Here is a 17,201-nt window from a genome sequence, read left to right as displayed (position 1 = left end):
CTACGGCTTACCTCGCCTAGCTTGATTGAGTTGAAGGTGGGTAGCAGAGAGCTTCGTACTTGCTTCCACCTCTCATCTCGCAGGAAAAGGAGGCTGTCGAACATCAGCTTCGGGAGCAGACTGGATTTCTGGTTGAAAGAGGAATGGAGCACATCACTGATCTATACCACAAGGCTTAGCAGCTGCGAATGACCTTGCAAGCAAGGGAGTTCAAAGGTATTGCATCAAGCAGATCACAATTACTGAGTAATCTATAGTTCACACGGCTTTCAGCTTTCTTAAGTGTCGGCCCTCATGTTGTTTTCCTCTGCAAACTAGCACTATTTCCTTGCAAAGGCTAGCTGGCTCTGAAAACAGATGCTTAGCTTTTCCCTTTTTTTGTTACAGCCGCTTAAAAAGGGAAAGTTATGATGTTCACATGAAAATAGGCATGAACGCAGTGACTTATGGATAGTAATAGTATCTGTGTGAATTATTGCAAGTTGGCAGATGAGAACTTTCACACAGTCCTATTCAAAGACATTAGTCTATTAGCCATATGGGAAGAATCTGAAAATAATCCTTTGGCAGGACTGGGTGAGTAAATTAATTTATATTTGATAACTGCACCTGAAAAGTTTATGCGTCTGAACTATGCATATTCATCCTTCATCATTTCATCATTAGTGAATACCCAAAGAAGCAAATACCATGGTCTGTCGGCTAGCATACCTGCAGCTATAGTGACATTATTGTCAGTATACTTGAGGCCATGTTGGTGCAAGGTATATCTAAATTTGGACTACGATGGGATCCCATTTTGAGAAGGGTACTCCATGCAATTGCTGAGGGTTCAATTCCCCCCTCCCGGCTATTTTAACTATAATCCCCGTTTTTAAAAAGAGTCATAAATCTGATCCAAAATGTTCTCCGCCTATTTCCCTCCTAGATTCTTCAGCTATACTGATGGGAAAGCTCCTCCTACAAAGATTGGAGAAGTTGGCTGAAAACAATTCTATTATATCTGAGCTACAATACGGTTTAGGAGTGGGCAAGGGAGTGTAGAACAATGTGTACACCTTGAACTACTTATAGGAAAGCACGCCAAAGCCAAACCTGGATCACTCTATTTATGTTTTGTCGACCTGAGCAGTGCCTTTGATCTGGGGGACCATTCCATACTCTGGCTTCACTTGATGCCCAGAGGAATATTATTAGCTTCCTTGCAAGCTTATATGAAAATCTATAGGCTATGGTGCGGTATGGCCCCAATGGGGAATGTTCTCCCCTTTTTAAGATCAAGAGGCTTATCAAACAGGGGTGCGTACTCGCGCCATTCTTGTTTTCACTCTTTATTAATGGGGTGGATGACACCCCTACGAACTCTGCAGGCTGATGCACCTATTGTCGATGGCCGCTCGTTGCCAATGCTATTGTACGCCGATGACGCCGTCCTGCTATCCAGGACGCCGGTCACCCTACAAAGATTAAGGGACACCGTTGGGGATTTCATGTCATCTAGGAGAATACAAATAAATAAGGAGAAAACATTCACAACGGTTTGTGGAAAAATTATGTACAGGTGCAGGACCTTTTATATTTAGGGTTCCCTGATTGCTAGTGTAACTTCCTTCTGTTATCTAGGGATTTAACTTTCTAATACTGGATCATGGGTGCAACAAGTCTCAAATATTCGGCTGAAATTGAGTCGAATATGTGAAGGAGTATTTAGGTTCTCCCATAGAATCGGTAGCCAACCAGTTAAGGAGATGATCGAAATATAAAGCAAGAGGTGTATCAACTGCTCCTTATGGGGGAGGACTGTGGGGATATACTCCCATTAAATCCTTTCAGACAGAGGAGGCTTATTTCCTCAAATGTTTGTGGTGTGAACCTAGATCTGCATCATCCTTCATAACTCATAAGGAAACTGACCTGCACTTTTTGGAGGACATTCCAGCCTTAAAACACCTTTACTACTATGGCAGCTTATTTGGGCAAAAACCAAAACGAGTTTTACAAAGTCTATTATCCTAGATTGCCTTACTTTAGACCGTGCTCTTAAGATTCCCTGGTTTTCCTATATAAATGATTATTTTAGTTTATTGTTTAATCTACCTCTTCTGAGTGACCTCGAAAGTTGCCTTTCTGGGGAGAAGAGTGTCTTCTTTTATGAATTATAGACTGGAGCAAAGAATGCGTAAAGAGTCTAAGAAGCAACATTTATATTGCATTTGTTGAATGATTTGCCAGATGGCTGTCAACCATATCTTATCTGGGTAACCAACAGCCAGCACTGTTTTGTCCTAACCAGAATGCGGTGGTACACTGCTCATCACTTGATTGCTTTTCCTAATATTAAGAAATGCCCTACACGTATGACCCCCTGTCCCTGTGATCGCGGATCGATACAAAGCACACAGCACTTTATCTTATTTTGTGGTTTTTATGTAGGTTTGAGGAGGCGTAACGTAAAACCAATTTTTATTGCACAAAATATTAGGGATTTTAAAACTGCTGCATGCCGTATATTTGCACTTGAGGATTCTTTAGTATGTGTTAGTACTGCACTTTATACTTGGGGGCACTATGCATTGTATTGTAGTACGAAGTTACAGGGTCAATGTGACTGTTTTCTAATTTTACTGTTATTCTTTTAAATGTTATATTTATTGGTCATATTTTATGTTCTGTTATGGTGTCAGTATGTGTGCAGAATAAAGGATTGGAACTGAATTGACTACTATTGGCTGTTATCAATTATTTCTAAAGTAACTATTCATAGCTATGGATATAGGTTAATTTACTCACCCAATCCTGCCAACTTAACTTTGAAGTATGTGGTTTAAATGGTTTAATTCTCATTGAGTAATGATTCCGCAATCTTTGCTTTTACTTTGGTTATTTGGAAGGTACAAAATGACCTACTGAAGTGCTGCCTTTACACACGTTTATCTAACTTAATCGATAATTAGATCTATAAAAACCATAACAGTTACCATTCGGTGCAACATAATTCTGCTAAGATGCCTTCCCCCTGAATGGTTTAAAGTTTAGGTTTCACCCACTGATAAACATCAAAACTTCAAAACCAGATCAAAATACTATCCAGCTCTGTCTTCAAGGTGGGTGTGGCAGGGGTTTCCTATTGCCTTTCTTATGATTGAAATCATGGATATCATAAAAACCTAAAATACTTTCATTCAATTTTTTATCTAGACTATTATATAGCACAATCTAGAAACAAGGTTAACAAAAGAACAATCTTTAACATTTCCAATGGATTTATAGCACCACTGTTTAGAAGCTTAGCATTCTTTTTTTTTTTCAAGAAGTGAATAGTGCAAAAGTATTTGTATCATAATTCGTTTTTTGATAAGACCTACTCCTTTTTCATCTTGGCCTCTCAGTTGTATACCTCTGTTCTTAAAATATTGCTCCATCATCCTTTTTCTGACAAAACAAAACATAATTTGTCTCTTTTTTTGGCAGTAAGGGTTATTTTACCTGTCATAGGAATCATGGCTCTCCCAGTTCTGTAGCCTATCTCCCTACGCTTCACCTAAAATAGATCTTCATCTTTCTCCAGTCAGAATTAGTTTACTTCTCAAAAATCAATTGCTCTTAATTCTTCTGAGCCACTGATTCATGTGCGACTCTCACACTGCCTGCTTGTGAGTCTTACAATTATCCACCAAAATGACTCTATTACCACCCTGGGGGAGAAGATGTTATATATTCTCTCTAATTTCATCCTTATGATTGGACGCACAGTCCAAATGAAATAGTTAAAAAGTATTATAGTGTTAGGAGTGGCAGAGGAGAGGTATAGGGTCCTCACTAATGCCAACGAAAGTAGCTGAACACAGTGTAAGAATTTATGTGAATCTGTTCACGCTAACTGTGTAATTCATTAGGAGCAAACATTTGAAATTGACCTTTGAGAAATGAAGAGAAATTCAGAGAAGACGGGCACATTGGGGGTGGGGGGGGTTATTGCTGTCACTCCTAGGGAGAGCAAAACACCCCATTCTACTTGGCGGCCCATTCTTTAAGGAACTGGAGGACGAACTGAGCCAATTGCTGTGGGATGAAGTAATCCGTAACTAACATTATGAAGTCTTTACAGAGCAACTTATATGGGAGGAATAAGACTTCCCAATGCTCATTAGCTTTAGCTTTAGTGGCCAACAAATATGCATTTCCGGCCCAGGCAGTAATATTGTTTTAGGTAATTATGGATCTATCCCATGCACATTATGCTTTTACTCAGAGGCACAAGGATCACTCACACAGCGGTCTTCTCCCATTAACTCATGCGTACCATTCTATTCTGGAAGTTGGGGAAATCATCCTGCAAGACCTGCCTGATTGCATCGGGTTCCGCGACAACAATCATCATTCGACGGCCCATGTAGTATCTGTGGAAAGAAGACAGAATGGATTTTCAGCACAGGCAAGTAGCTTTCCAAGTTGGTAACCTATAGTGAAAACTTAATGAACAAGCCTATTATATCTTAAAGGGGATGGTTAAAATAGCTCCCTGTAATGTACTCTTACTGACCTCTTTTTATGTGAGGTAGACCTTCACCAATCTTACCTCTTTCTCTGGAGTGTTCATATTTTCTACATCTTAAAATAACTAAAACATGGGTCTTTTCCTAGTAATGAAAATGGGTCAGTTGACGTGCTGCCCTTTTCAGGTACTGGATTCCACTTTGGCTCCTAGAACTCCTCCAAGATGACTGCAATTCCCTAGGCCAACACTGGAACCTCTGGGGAGGAGGTGAAGACTCCACCATGTCTGCAAATATTAACACTTGCTACACTTCCTGTGAATCCATACTATTGAAAGGTGGCTTCAGCCAACCCTCCTCCTCCACCAGTGTGCTGGTTTACCATCCCATGAGAAATACCACTCTTCCTCCCGAGCTATAGTCGCAGAATTTGCAGAACACTCGGCGGCCCTCTAAAAAAAAGATCTCTCAGAAGCAATGTGAAAATATTGAAATGTGCCTGCACAAGAAATAATGGACACTCATCAACATACAGTTAGTTGGGAGCTCACTCATTTTGGAATGCACACACTTTTGCCGGGCAGTTCTTTCATATCACCAGTCACAATTCATGATGTAGATTATTAGCTTTGTCATGGACCTAATTTGCCCTCATCATGTTTTAACTTTAACTGCAGGGAGAGCAGGGTAAGAGGCCCAGAGTAACTACAGAGGTACATTATTCTCATCTTATAAGACAATCTCTCAAAACTTAAACTGTGTAAACGAATTGAAAAGTTTGGTAAGCTGTAGGATGAACAAATATGCTAAAAATGTGCAGAACCTTCTAGTGCAGTCATCTGGTCAGTGCACTGACGGGTTTCAAGGATCTAATAGCTGCTTTTACCTCATCCTGGGCTATCAGGGAATTGATTATTTCCCTGTAGTCCACCAGAATTTGGGGTAGTCGATTTTTATCTAGAAAATCAATCATGTGGTATTCCTATAGCGTGGCTTGTGACCAGAGTAAGGTATCCAGGCGCTGTGCTGCCAGTATCAGTCGAAGAACCAGGCCTTGAGACCCTTCCTGAAGTAGGTCAGCGAGGGTAACAGGAGGGTAACAGGAAGGGTGTTCCAGGACTTTGTAGCAAGATGGGAGAAGGAGCGTCTTTCGGTGTGGCCTCGGAAAATCCGTGGTATCTTTGCGAGGGTAAGGTAGGCAGAGAAAAGGTTCCTGCGAGGTATGTGGAAATTCAGGTGGTGGTTCATTTAGGAGGGTCCTTGATCGTGGAGGGCTTTGTAGGCGTGGGTCAGAAGCTTTAATTGGCATCTTTTCTGGATGGGGAGCCAGTGGAGGTCTTTTAGGTGTTGTTTGATGTGGGTTCTCTTTGGTAGGTTGAGGATTAGCCTGGCTGCTGCGTTCTGGATCGTCTGGAGTCTTCTCATGAGTTTGGTGGTGGTGTGTACATACAGTGCGTTGCCTTAGTCCAGTCGGCTAGTGATGAGGGCCTGCGTCACTGTTCTCCTGGGCTGATGGGAAGCCATTTGAAGAGTTTGTGGAGCATGCGGAGAGTGAGGAAACAAGCTGAGGAGACAGCGTTGATTTGAGTTTCATAGAGAGTTTGCTGTCTAGGATGATGCCGAGGTTGCGGGCATGGTCTGTCGGAGTGGGGGTAGGTCCTAGTTCCGATGGCCACCAGGAGTCGTGTCAGAGGGAGGTATGTCTGCCGAATATCAGTAATTCCATTCTGTCTGTGTTGAGCTTCAGGCAGTTGTTCTTCATCCGAGTTGAAACGTTCTTCATACAATTGTGGAAGTTGGTCTTTGTTTTGGTCCGGACCGCTGAGAGAGAGAGAGGGCAAGCTGGGTATCATCGGCGTAGGAGCCTATGTTGATGTTGTGGGGTCTGACTATGTCTGCAAGGGGTGTCATGTAGATGTTGAAGATGGTTGGGCTGAGGGATGAACCTTGAGGGACACTGCAGATGGTGTGCTTGGGTTGTGAGGTGAAGTAGGGAGACAGGTCCTCTTGTGTGCGCCCCATGAGAAAGGATGCCATCTATATGAGAGCGTCATCTGTGATTCTGATCTGGCACACTCCATCGATGAGAGTGCGGTCTGAGATGGTGTGGAAGGCTGTGGAGAGGTCGAGCAGGGTCAGGGTGGCTGATTATCCTCTGTCGAGTAGGGTGCGGATGACGTATGTTGCAGCGATCAAGGGTGTCTCTGTGCTGTGATTTGTGCTGAATCCTGATTGAAAAGGGTCCAGTAGGTTGTTTCTCTCCAGGTGTTTGGTGAGTTGGAAGTTGATGGCCTTCTACAGGACTTTGGCGGGAAACAAGAGCAGTGAGATGGGAGGGTGGTTCTTGAGTAAGCTGAGGTGTACTCTGAGACACTAGCAAAGGGGGTGCTGTGGCGGTTGGGTGCAGGGTGGTCCACCGATAGTGAAGTGTACGATGGAGTGGTCATACCAGGTGAGTTCTTCAATCTGAAATGGATCATCTCTGTTCTGCTCGCATCAACCACGCGTAATTGTCCTCCAAGGGCCGTTACCATTCGCAATAGACATGGGACAGGATCTGCTCTTGAGTTCTTCTTCTAGTTGGCCCCTACAAAACAGTCGCACTCTCCTGACATTAGCCATGAGTCTGATACAACTACCCCTAAGTACTGCCTTGGTGGCGTCCAACAAGGTTACCTTTGAAACCACTTCCCTATCATTGTCTTGGAAATACTTCTTTAGGAGTGCCTGCAGATCATCTTTTAGAACTGGGTCTCTCAGAAGCCTGGGTTGTAGAGTCCATCTCCCAAGAATAGTCGGCCTGCAGCACCACCACTCAAAGTGGATCATAACGGAGAGTGGTCAGACACTCCTGTTTGACCGATATCAGAATTTGCTTGTATGGGCACTAAGGCATTATTAACTTAGATATAATCAATCCTTACGTAGGCTCTATAGACGTGGGAAAAGAACATGCACTAAAGATCATTTCATTGTCATGCCTCAGCTCTTTCATTGTGTTTTTTTTATTTATTAATTAATTTATTTTTTTAGCAAAAAGCACCCCTATGTGATATGGATGGTCCCATTCTATCTAAGGCTGGGTCCCAGACATTGTTTAAATTCCCCATTACCAACAGGTCACCTTTGACAAAGTTCGATATTGCATTCAAGGTGCTACAGAGGAAGGGCTCTTGGCCTGCGGTACGGGCGTATACCATGACTATGGTCAACATTTTACTCTCAAGCATTCACACCCTAGTTCTTTTGTTAGAAATGGGATCGCTAGTTGGCAGTCAGTTTACACTCTGTCCAAGTAGGGACCCTCACACTAGTCAGGGTAAAGGAGATACACAGCTCAGACAACCCGTGCTCACCCCCTTGGTAGCTTGGCACAAGTAGCCAGGATTAACTCTGAGGAAATGTGTAAAGTAGCTATACAAACACACACAGTAACACAGTGAAAACACCACAAAAGGACTCCACACCAGTTTAGAAAAATAGACAATATTTATCTAAATCAAACAAGACCAAAAAGACAAAAATCCAACACACATGGGAAAAGATATGAATTTTTAAACTGAAACGAGTCTTAATCCACAGAAATCAATGGATGCGTTGTTTTAGCACAAAGTACCTGGTATGTGTCAAAAATAAAGCCACATGGGCGAGCGTGAATCAGAAAAGCAAGCAATGCGTTGATTCCTTACTCACAAGTGAGGCCGTGTGTCGATTCTTTTTCCGCCGGGTAAGCGATACGTCAATTCTTTCCTTGCATGAATTTCCAGACAATCAGCCTCAGGACTGTGCTTTGATGTTGAAGATTTTGACGCCCAGGGTCGATACGTGGAAAATTCTGACGCGCTGTGCAAAGGCTCCGTGTTGAGAACAGGCGTTGCGTCGATTCTCCAGCCGCACAACAGGCACTGCGTCGATTTTTCTGACACGCACACAGCGGTGCATGGATTTTCCCTCACAGGTTACCAGCTTCCACTTCTAAGGGCCCAGGAACTGGATTTGCCACCACTTAGCAAGTCAGGACTCTCAGCAGAAGAGCACATGCACAGGCAGATGATGCTGTTGATGTCCCTGAGACTTCAGAACAGGGGCAAGCTCAGTCCAAGCCCTTGGAGAAATTTCACAAGCAGATTTTCAGAAAGCAAATTCCAGTCCTTTCCCTCTTCAGGCAGAAGCAGCAGGCCAGCCAAGCAAAGCAACAGGCAGAGTGGCAGGTCCTCTTCAATCATCAAGCTCTTCTCCTTGGCAGAGGTTCCTCTTGATCCAGAAGTAATCTAAAGTTGTGGGGTCAGCATTCCAATACTTATTTCTGAATTTGAAGTAGGTCAACTTTAAAGGAAATTCTTTGTAGTGCACAAAACCCTGCCTCTTCCATGCCCTGCCCCAGACACACACCAAGGGCTTGGATACTGTATTGTGAGAGGATAGAGACAGCCCTTTGAAGTGCAGGTGTCAGCTCCTCCCTCCCACTCTAGCCCAGGAAGACTCATCAAGATATGCAGGACACACCTCAGCTCCCTTTGTGTCACTGTCTAGAATTAATTCACAAACAGCCAAACTGTCAGTCTGACATAGATGTGTATTCAGCAGCCAAGCAGAGCACAGAATGGATAAAAGATATTTAAAGGCAATCCCCATGTTAACCTATAGGAGAGATATGCCTTGCAATAGTGAAAACCAAATTTGGCAGTATTTCACTATCAGGACATGTAACACAAACCAGCACATGTCCTACCTTTGAAATACACTGCACCCTCCCATGGGGCTACCTAGCGCCTACCTTAGGGGTGACTTACATGTAGTAAAAGGGAACGTTTGGGCCTGGCAAGTGGGTACACTTGCCAGGTCGAATTGGCAGTGCAAAACTGCACACACGGACACTGCAGTGGCAGGTCTGATACCTATTTACAGGGCTACTCATGTGGGTGGCACAATCAGTGCTGCAGGCCCACTGGTAGCATTTGATTTACAGGCCCTGGGCACATATGGTGCACTATACTAGGGACTTACTAGTAAATCAAATATGTCAATCACCAATACAATTTAGACAGAGAGCAGATGCATTTTAGCACTGGTTAACAGTGGTAAAATGCCTAGAGTCCTAAAGTCAACACAAACAGGTCAGAAAAAGTAGGAGGAAGGAGGCAAAAAGTTTGGGGATGCCCCTGAAAAAAATGGCACGGTTCAACACGCTCCTTAATCATTAGTGACCTGCCCTCTGTCGCGCCCAAGGAATAAATGGCATTGGGGTATTGGTTGTTATGAAACTTCTGTTATTTTTAATGGGATTTTCTGTACTGCATGGATGTCTACTTTTTCGGCTACTACATTATTCAACACCATAGTTCTTCTGTTAGGGGAGTTTAATCCCTTAACGTGTAGTGAAATAAATTTTAACCAAGAGAAATGGTAACTAGGGTTTCCATGAAACTTAGCTCTCCCAACCAGGTCTTCAGATAGTGTAGCGCTATCAGAAGCATGATTATAAAATTACAGGGTGTGTGTAGCACATAACAGGTTGAATTGGCAGAGTGAGAGTCAACTTCCTGTTTCCACAAACCCAAAGTTAGGTAGAACATTATCAACATCAACAACACTCCCTGACAGCCAAACAATAGGTAAAACTGTGCCTTAGTGGTTCTCCCCAAAGGATACCCTCAGTGCCCTGAAAATGGCCTCCTGTCGCATTGCTCGGGTGAGAAGGTCCAGAAAATGGAACCTCCTCCAGGTGGTCCATGGGTCTCACCCCTATCTTGTAATCAGTGCTGTGCTTTGTCTTAGTGGCTTGTTAGTGCATAGTAGAGATTACTCATATCCCCAAAGCCTGCCCTTGGTTATTTCCAGATTGGTCTTTAAGCTGCAGATCCAAAATCTTTGCTGCATTTCATACTTTCGACATCTGATGGTACTTATTCCAGAATTCAAAATCGATCCCAAATGGGTATTGCCATCTATATTGTATTTTATTTTTGGCGGAGCTTGTCTTTTAAAAATCTCAATTATAACCAGGTTGCAGCGTTGCTCACGCTAGGTCCTGAAAATGTGAGCATTTGAAATCATTATGGTGGTCATTACAACCCTGGCGGTCGGTGTTAAAGCGGCGGTAAGACCGCCAACAGCCCGGTGGTAAAAAATTAGCAATTACGACTGTGGCGGAAACCGCCAACAAAGACAGACACTTTAACAATCCGACCGCCACAGCGGTACAAACAAACAGTGCGGCGGTCACCGCCAACAGACAGGCGGGAGACAATGTACCGCCCAAACTATTATGACAGGCCAATCCGCCACCTTTTCCAGGTGGATTCACCGTGGATAAAAACAGGGTGGAAACAGGAATACCGAAGGAAAAACGCTCACCTCTACACACCCCACGAGGAACGAGGACGCCATGGATCCGGAACTCCAAATTCTACCTGCAATAGTCTTCCTGCTCCTCTACCAGGAGCACGAACGCCGGCGGCGAAGACCACGGTGAGTACTGCACCTACGACACTGCGGAGGGGGAGGGGAAAAACAGGGACACGCAACACCCCCACCCTCACCCACCACAACACACACACTAATGCATATCAATACATCACAGTTACATGCCCCAAACCCCCCGGAAGAATGCAAAGACAATAGAAAATGAGTGTAACCATTGTAATATTTTAAAAGTAGTCAGAAACATATATATACACCATGTACAAAATATATACCAAGCATAGTAGTCCAGGTAGTGCTCTAATAAAGTCTGTGGAACACTGGGACCACACGGTATGGGCGAGGCCCACACAAGATCCCCGACCATGACGGAGAGAACACTGCAGGGGCATCAGACAGCAACTAAACAGGCACCTCAGGGGGAGGAAAAGGGGGGGCACCTCAGCAGCTTGAGTGCACGACGCCAAATCCACGAGGGGGCCACATGCCCACTGTTCAATCCTGGGGAGTGCAAAGCCACAGTCTCACAAGTCTATACAGTGGGTGGGTTGCCCACTGTTCAATCCTGGGGAGTGCAAAGCCACAGTCTCACAAGTCTCTCCAGTGGGAGGTTTGCCCACTGTTCAATCCTGGGGCGTGCAAAGCCACAGTCTCACAAGTCTCTACAGTGGGTGGTTTGCCCACTGTTCAATCCTGGGGAGTGCAAAGCCACAGTCTCACAAGTCTCTACAGTGGGTGGGTTGCCCACTGTTCAATCCTGGGGAGTGCAACGCCACAGTCTCACAAGTCTCTACAGTGGGTGGTTTGCCCACTGTTAAATCCTGGGGAGTGCAAAGCCACAGTCTCTCAAGTGGATGACAGTCTCCACTGGTTCTGGAGGGGCCTTGTGCCCAGAGTGCTTCATCCTGCCAAGGACAGAGGTAGTGGGTGTGATACTCCACTGGTTCTGGAGGGGGCCTTGTGCCCAGAGTGCTTCATCCTGCCAAGGACAGAGGTAGTGGGTGTGATACTCCACTGGTTCTGAAGGGGGCCTTGTGCCCAGAGTGCTTCATCCTGCCAAGGACTGAGGTAGTGGATGTGATACTCCACTGGTTCTGAAGGGGGCCTTGTGCCCAGAGTGCTTCATCCTGCCAAGGACTGAGGTAGTGGATGTGATACTCCACTGGTTCTGGAGGGGGCCTTGTGCCCAGAGTGCTTCATCCTGCTAAGGACAGAGGTAGTGGATGACAGTCTCCACAGGTTCTGGAGGGGGCATGGTGCCCAGAGTGCTTCATCGTGCTAAGGACAGAGGTAGTGGATGACAGTCTCCACTGGTTCTGGAGGGGGCCTTGTGCCCAGAGTGCTTCATCCTGCTAAGGACAAAGGTAGTGGATGACAGTCTCCACTGGTTCTGGAGGGGCCATGGTGCCCAGAGTGCTTCATCCTGCTAAGGACAGAGGTAGTGGATGACAGTCTCCACTGGTTCTGGAGGGGGCATGGTGCCCAGAGTGCATCATCCACCCCGTGACAGACTCAGTTGCGTCAGTGCCCTTGCCGCTCATGGGCCAGCGGTGCTTGAGACGGCGGTGCCCTGTTCAGCGGTGCTTGAGACGGCGGTGCCCTGTTCAGCGGTGCTTGAGACGGCGGTGCCCTGTGCAGCGGTGCTTGAGGCGGCGGTTTCCATTGCAGGGACTCAGCTGCTGCCGGACCTTCATGGCCCAGTGGGGCTTTTTCTGGCTGTGGCCTCCTGGGCAGCTGGTCTTGTGCTGGCAGTGGCCTCCTGGGCAGCTGGGGTGGTGCTGGCGGTGGCCTCCTGGGCAGCTGGGCTTGTGCTGGCGGTCCTGTCCTGGGCAGCTGGGCTGGTGCAGGAGGTGGCCTCCTGGGCAGCTGGGCTGGTGCTGGAGGTGGCCCTGTCCTGGGCAGCTGGGCTTGTGCTGGCGGTCCTGTCCTGGGCAGCTGGGCTTGTGCTGGCGGTCCTATCCTGGGCAGCTGGGCTTGTGCTGGCGGTCCTGTCCTGGGCAGCTGGGCTTGTGCTGGCGGTCTTGTCCTGGGCAGCTGGGCTGGTGCTGGAGGTGGCCTCCTGGGCAGCGGGGATGATGGCGGTTTTCTCCGCCGTGCTGCTCTTCCCAGACTTTCCTGGTTTCTTGTGGCCCTTCCCCACCTTGGAGGGTGTCACAGCTGAGTCCACACTCCCACCGGGACCCCTGGGAGCGGCTTTGGTGGTTGGAGTCTACCCCCTCTCCCGCCGGGCACTGGCTAACCTCTGATGCTTCACAGGTGGGGGACTGTCTGTGCTGTGGCTCCGTGCCACACTGGCTGCCCTGGTGGCCGGTGCACTCCAGATTCCGGTGACTACAGGCACCACTGGTCCCGGAAATGTTGTGGCTGAGGTGCTAGTTCGGGACCTAGGAGACGGATGGGGTAGGGGAGGTGTGGGAAAGAGGTCAAGGTTGGACAGGAAAAGTTTCTTGGACACACTGGGATGGGTAGCTGGAGGGGGTTTGGGAGTGGAGGAAGAGGTGGTGGTTGTAGGAGGTGTTCGTTTGCTGACTTTGGGTGAAGGTGCATGCGCTGGAGGCTGTCGTGAGGTAGATGGCTGTTGGGTGGGTGTGTGCCTGCGTTTGTGTATCTTGGGAGGGGGCATCACAGACACACTGGGAGAGGACAAAGGGGACGTGTGAATGGTAGTGGGGGTGGTGACTGCACGTGAGCGGGTGTGTTGGTGGGTGTGCTGGAGAGGGACATAGTGGCTGTAGAGGTAGTGCATGCAGGTGTGAGTGTAGACGAAACTGGAAGAGAGGAGGGAGACAAGGTGGAGGGGGACACAGTAAAGGCAGTGGATGTTGGTGAATCTGCATGTGTGTGATGCTTGCGTGAGTGCCTGTGGGATATGTGGTGCTTATGTTTGCCTGAGCTTCCCTTGTGTGTTGAGGTGTGTGCATGCTGGTCTGTAGGTGTGCTTGGGATAGGCTGAGATACAGGGGATTGGGTCGGGGTGGAGGAAGTTGGAGGGGGGAGGCTAGACACAGGGACAATGGCTGCCATCAGTGCTGAGGCCAAAGTCTGAAAAGCTCGCTGAAGGGCCGCCTAACCAGAATGAATGCCCTCCAGGAATGCATTTGTTTGTTGCAACTGCCTTTCTACACCCTGGATGGTATTCAAAATGGTAGACTGCCCAACAGTGAGGAACCTGAGGAGGTCAATGGCCTCCTCACTGAGGGCAGCAGGGGTGACTGGGGCAGGGCCTGAGGTGCCTGGGGCGAAGGTGATGCCCACGCTCCCGGGTGAGCGGGCACGGGGCGAAGGCTGAGGGGCTGCTGGGAGGGCAGTGCTGGAAGGGGGGGTGGCGGCTGTACCTGTAGATGGGGGGGGGGGAGGGGCACAGATGTTGCCACCACCACAAGGGAGCTCCCATCAGAGGATGAGTCCGTGTCACTGGTCTCAGCTCCTGTCCCCGCCGTGGAGCTCCCCTCGCCCTCCGTCCCACTGGTGAAGTCCGAGTCCGTAGTGTGGCCCTCCATGGCCATGTGGGATGCAGCCCCCTGGTGCTCCGGTGCCACTGCTCCTCCGCCTGATGATGCTAATGCACACAATAACAGGGAGACCACAAAAAGGGGGGGGGGGACGACAGAACAAAGACATGTTGAGTGCATGCATTACCGCTACCGTTGGCGGACACGACAGACAGAAGCCCCCTGCACTACTCCGCGCTCTTGGGCTCCACTGTTCAATTCCTGGGAAATGCCCTACAAGGCTATGGACGACATCTGCACACATAGATGACACAGGGGCATGACTAGGTGTACTTGGCACTCTACAGAGGTGGGGTGGGGTGCCACATGGCCTGCCTTACGGAGGGACCTTGCCTACAGAACTCGCCCTGGCTTAGGGAAACCCACAGCCCACCTCCCCCACCCAGACCCCTCCACTGCGCGCAAAGTCAGCAGAATGAGATTGTACTCACCCCCTTGTGTCTGCTGTGATGCCCTCAAGCGCCCATCCAACTCCGGGTAGGCCACCGCCAGGATCCTGAACATCAGGGGGGTCATGGTACGACGGGCACCCCTCCCACGTTGGGAGGCCATCCCCAGCTGGGCCTCCGCAGTCTTCTTGCTCCAGCGGCAAATGTCCTCCCATATTTTACGGCAGTGGGTGCTCCATCTGTGGTAAAGCCAGCGCAGTTACCTCGCATCCCATTGTCCCACTTTAGAGGTCAGGCAGCCGCCATTTCAGGGGCCCACATGGATTAATTTTCAACTGCGTCACACATACCTAGGCCTAGACTCAACACACATACAGGCCACCTTTTGTGTATGAATGGTGTTCTGTTTAAACTGTGGGTACCTACCTCGGAGTTGTTTGACTCTGTGCTCGCTGTTGTCCTTCAAAGGCACTGTCCGCTGGGACATGTGAGGAGATGTCGGCATCCTCCGGTGTACCGACCGTTGGTGGACCAGTCGACAATGGAGGAGCAACATGTGATTATCACATACAGGCTTGACCGTGCCACAATCCAGGAACTGTGTACCCAGTTGGAGCCAGACCTGATGTCAGCAATACGCCATCCCACAGGAATCCCCCCTCAAGTGCAGGTGCTGTCAGTGCTCCGTTTCCTTGCAAGTGGGTCATTTCAAACAACAGTGGCCATAGCATCAGGGATGTCCCAGCCTATGTTTTCAAACGTGTTGTCCAGAGTGTTGTCTGCCCTTCTGAAACACATGCGGAGCTACATCGTTTTCCCTCAGGTGGAGGATTTGCCTACAGTGAAAGGTGATTTCTATGCCCTTGGACTTATCCCCAACATCATAGGTGCCATTGATGGGACCCATGTGGCTTTGGTCCCCCCCCACAGGAGTGGGCAGGTGTACAGAAACAGGAAGAGTTATCATTCAGTGAATGTACAGATGGTATGTTTGGCCGACCAGTACATCTCCCATGTGAATGCCATGTTCCCTGGCTCAGTGCATGACGCCTACATCCTGCGGAATAGCAGCATCCCTTATGTGATGGGGCAACACCAGAGGCACTGTGTGTGGCTATTAGGTGAGCACCTGGGAGCAAGACAGTGGGAATGGTTGTCTGGTTCTGGGGATATCCCTACAGGTTAGTGCGTGTCTAACAGTTGTCCCTCGCCATTTGCAGGTGACTCTGGTTACCCCAAACTGCCATGGCTACTGACCCCAGTGAGGAATCCCAGGACAAGGGCAGAGGAATGCTACAATGAGGCCCATGGGCGAACTAGGAGGGTGATCGAGCGGACCTTTGGCCTCCTGAAGGCCAGGTTCCAGTGCCCCCATATGACAGGTGGATCCCTATTCTACTCACCAAAGAAGGTGTGCCAGATCATCGTGGCCTGCTGTATGCTTCACAACTTGGCTTTGCGGCGACAGGTGCCTTTTCTGCAGGAGCATGGTCCAGATGGCGGTGTTGTGGCAGCTGTGGAGCCTGTGCACAGTGAAGACGAAGAAGCAGAGGAAGAAGACATGAACAACAGGGACTCAGTGATCCAGCAATATTTCCAGTGAGACACAGGTACGAGTACAGACCTGCCTACTACATGTACTTTAACACTACTACCTCTCTACCGTCAGTCCTTTTCACCCAGTGTGTTGGCACTGAGTTGTCACTTTCCCTTACGATTTCACAGATGTGGGTCCCACTGTGTGACATCTGCTTAGATTCCTCATGGACTAGAGCTGTGTGACATAGGTATGTTGACATTACAATTGTAAGAGCATTTTGTCACTGTAATTGCTAATACACTATTCCGAAATCACAGACAGACTCCAGATTGTTTTGTGCTTTAAGTGTGTTTATTTAAGTGCTCAATATTGGAGGGGGTAGTAAAATGGTGAGGGGTGATGGCGGAGGAATGTCCATGGCAGAGTCCAGTCTATTAGTCTCACAGGTGCATTGCCCATACGGGCATAGGAAGTGGAGCTGGGGCAGTTTGAGTATGGACAGGGTGACAAAGTGGGACAGTAGGATGACAATCAGGGTGGTCTCATTTCTCAGCGGGGATCTTGGCATCGTGCTCTGTCTTTGTCCTGGATCTCAGGGACCGTTTGCGGGGTGGTTCTCCTTCTGCAGGGGGTGGGGTGCTGTGTGGTGGTCCTGTGGCGGGGCGTCCTGTCCACTAGCGCGGGCGGAGGTGGTGGGCAGTTCAACGTCCATGCTAGTGTCAGGGGCCCCTTGTAGTGCCACAGTGTCCCTCCTGGTGTTCATGAGTTCCTTCAGCACCCCTACGATGGTGCCCAGGGTGGAGCTGATGGTTCTGAGTTCCTCCCTGAAGTCCATATACTG

The 17,201-nt window shown here is 48.3% G+C and overlaps 1 protein-coding gene across 1 annotated transcript in view; it reads right to left on the bottom strand.

Moving 5' to 3' along the window:
- The window catches only part of TBXAS1 (thromboxane A synthase 1), a 356,152-nt gene that overhangs the window by 86,735 nt on the left and 252,216 nt on the right, over positions 1-17,201 (bottom strand). Inside the window, exons 5-6 of the mRNA XM_069227996.1 lie at positions 4,304-4,400; positions 12-128 (exon numbers count right to left, since the gene is read on the bottom strand). Coding sequence (XP_069084097.1) covers positions 12-128; positions 4,304-4,400 — 214 coding nt within the window. The remainder of the gene's footprint in view (positions 1-11; positions 129-4,303; positions 4,401-17,201) is intronic.

The sequence above is a fragment of the Pleurodeles waltl genome, chromosome 4_1 (assembly GCF_031143425.1).
Source record: "Pleurodeles waltl isolate 20211129_DDA chromosome 4_1, aPleWal1.hap1.20221129, whole genome shotgun sequence".
NCBI lineage: Eukaryota > Metazoa > Chordata > Amphibia > Caudata > Salamandridae > Pleurodeles > Pleurodeles waltl.
Note: the sequence above shows the minus strand (reverse complement) of the source record. Positions and strands in the feature narration are given on the sequence as shown.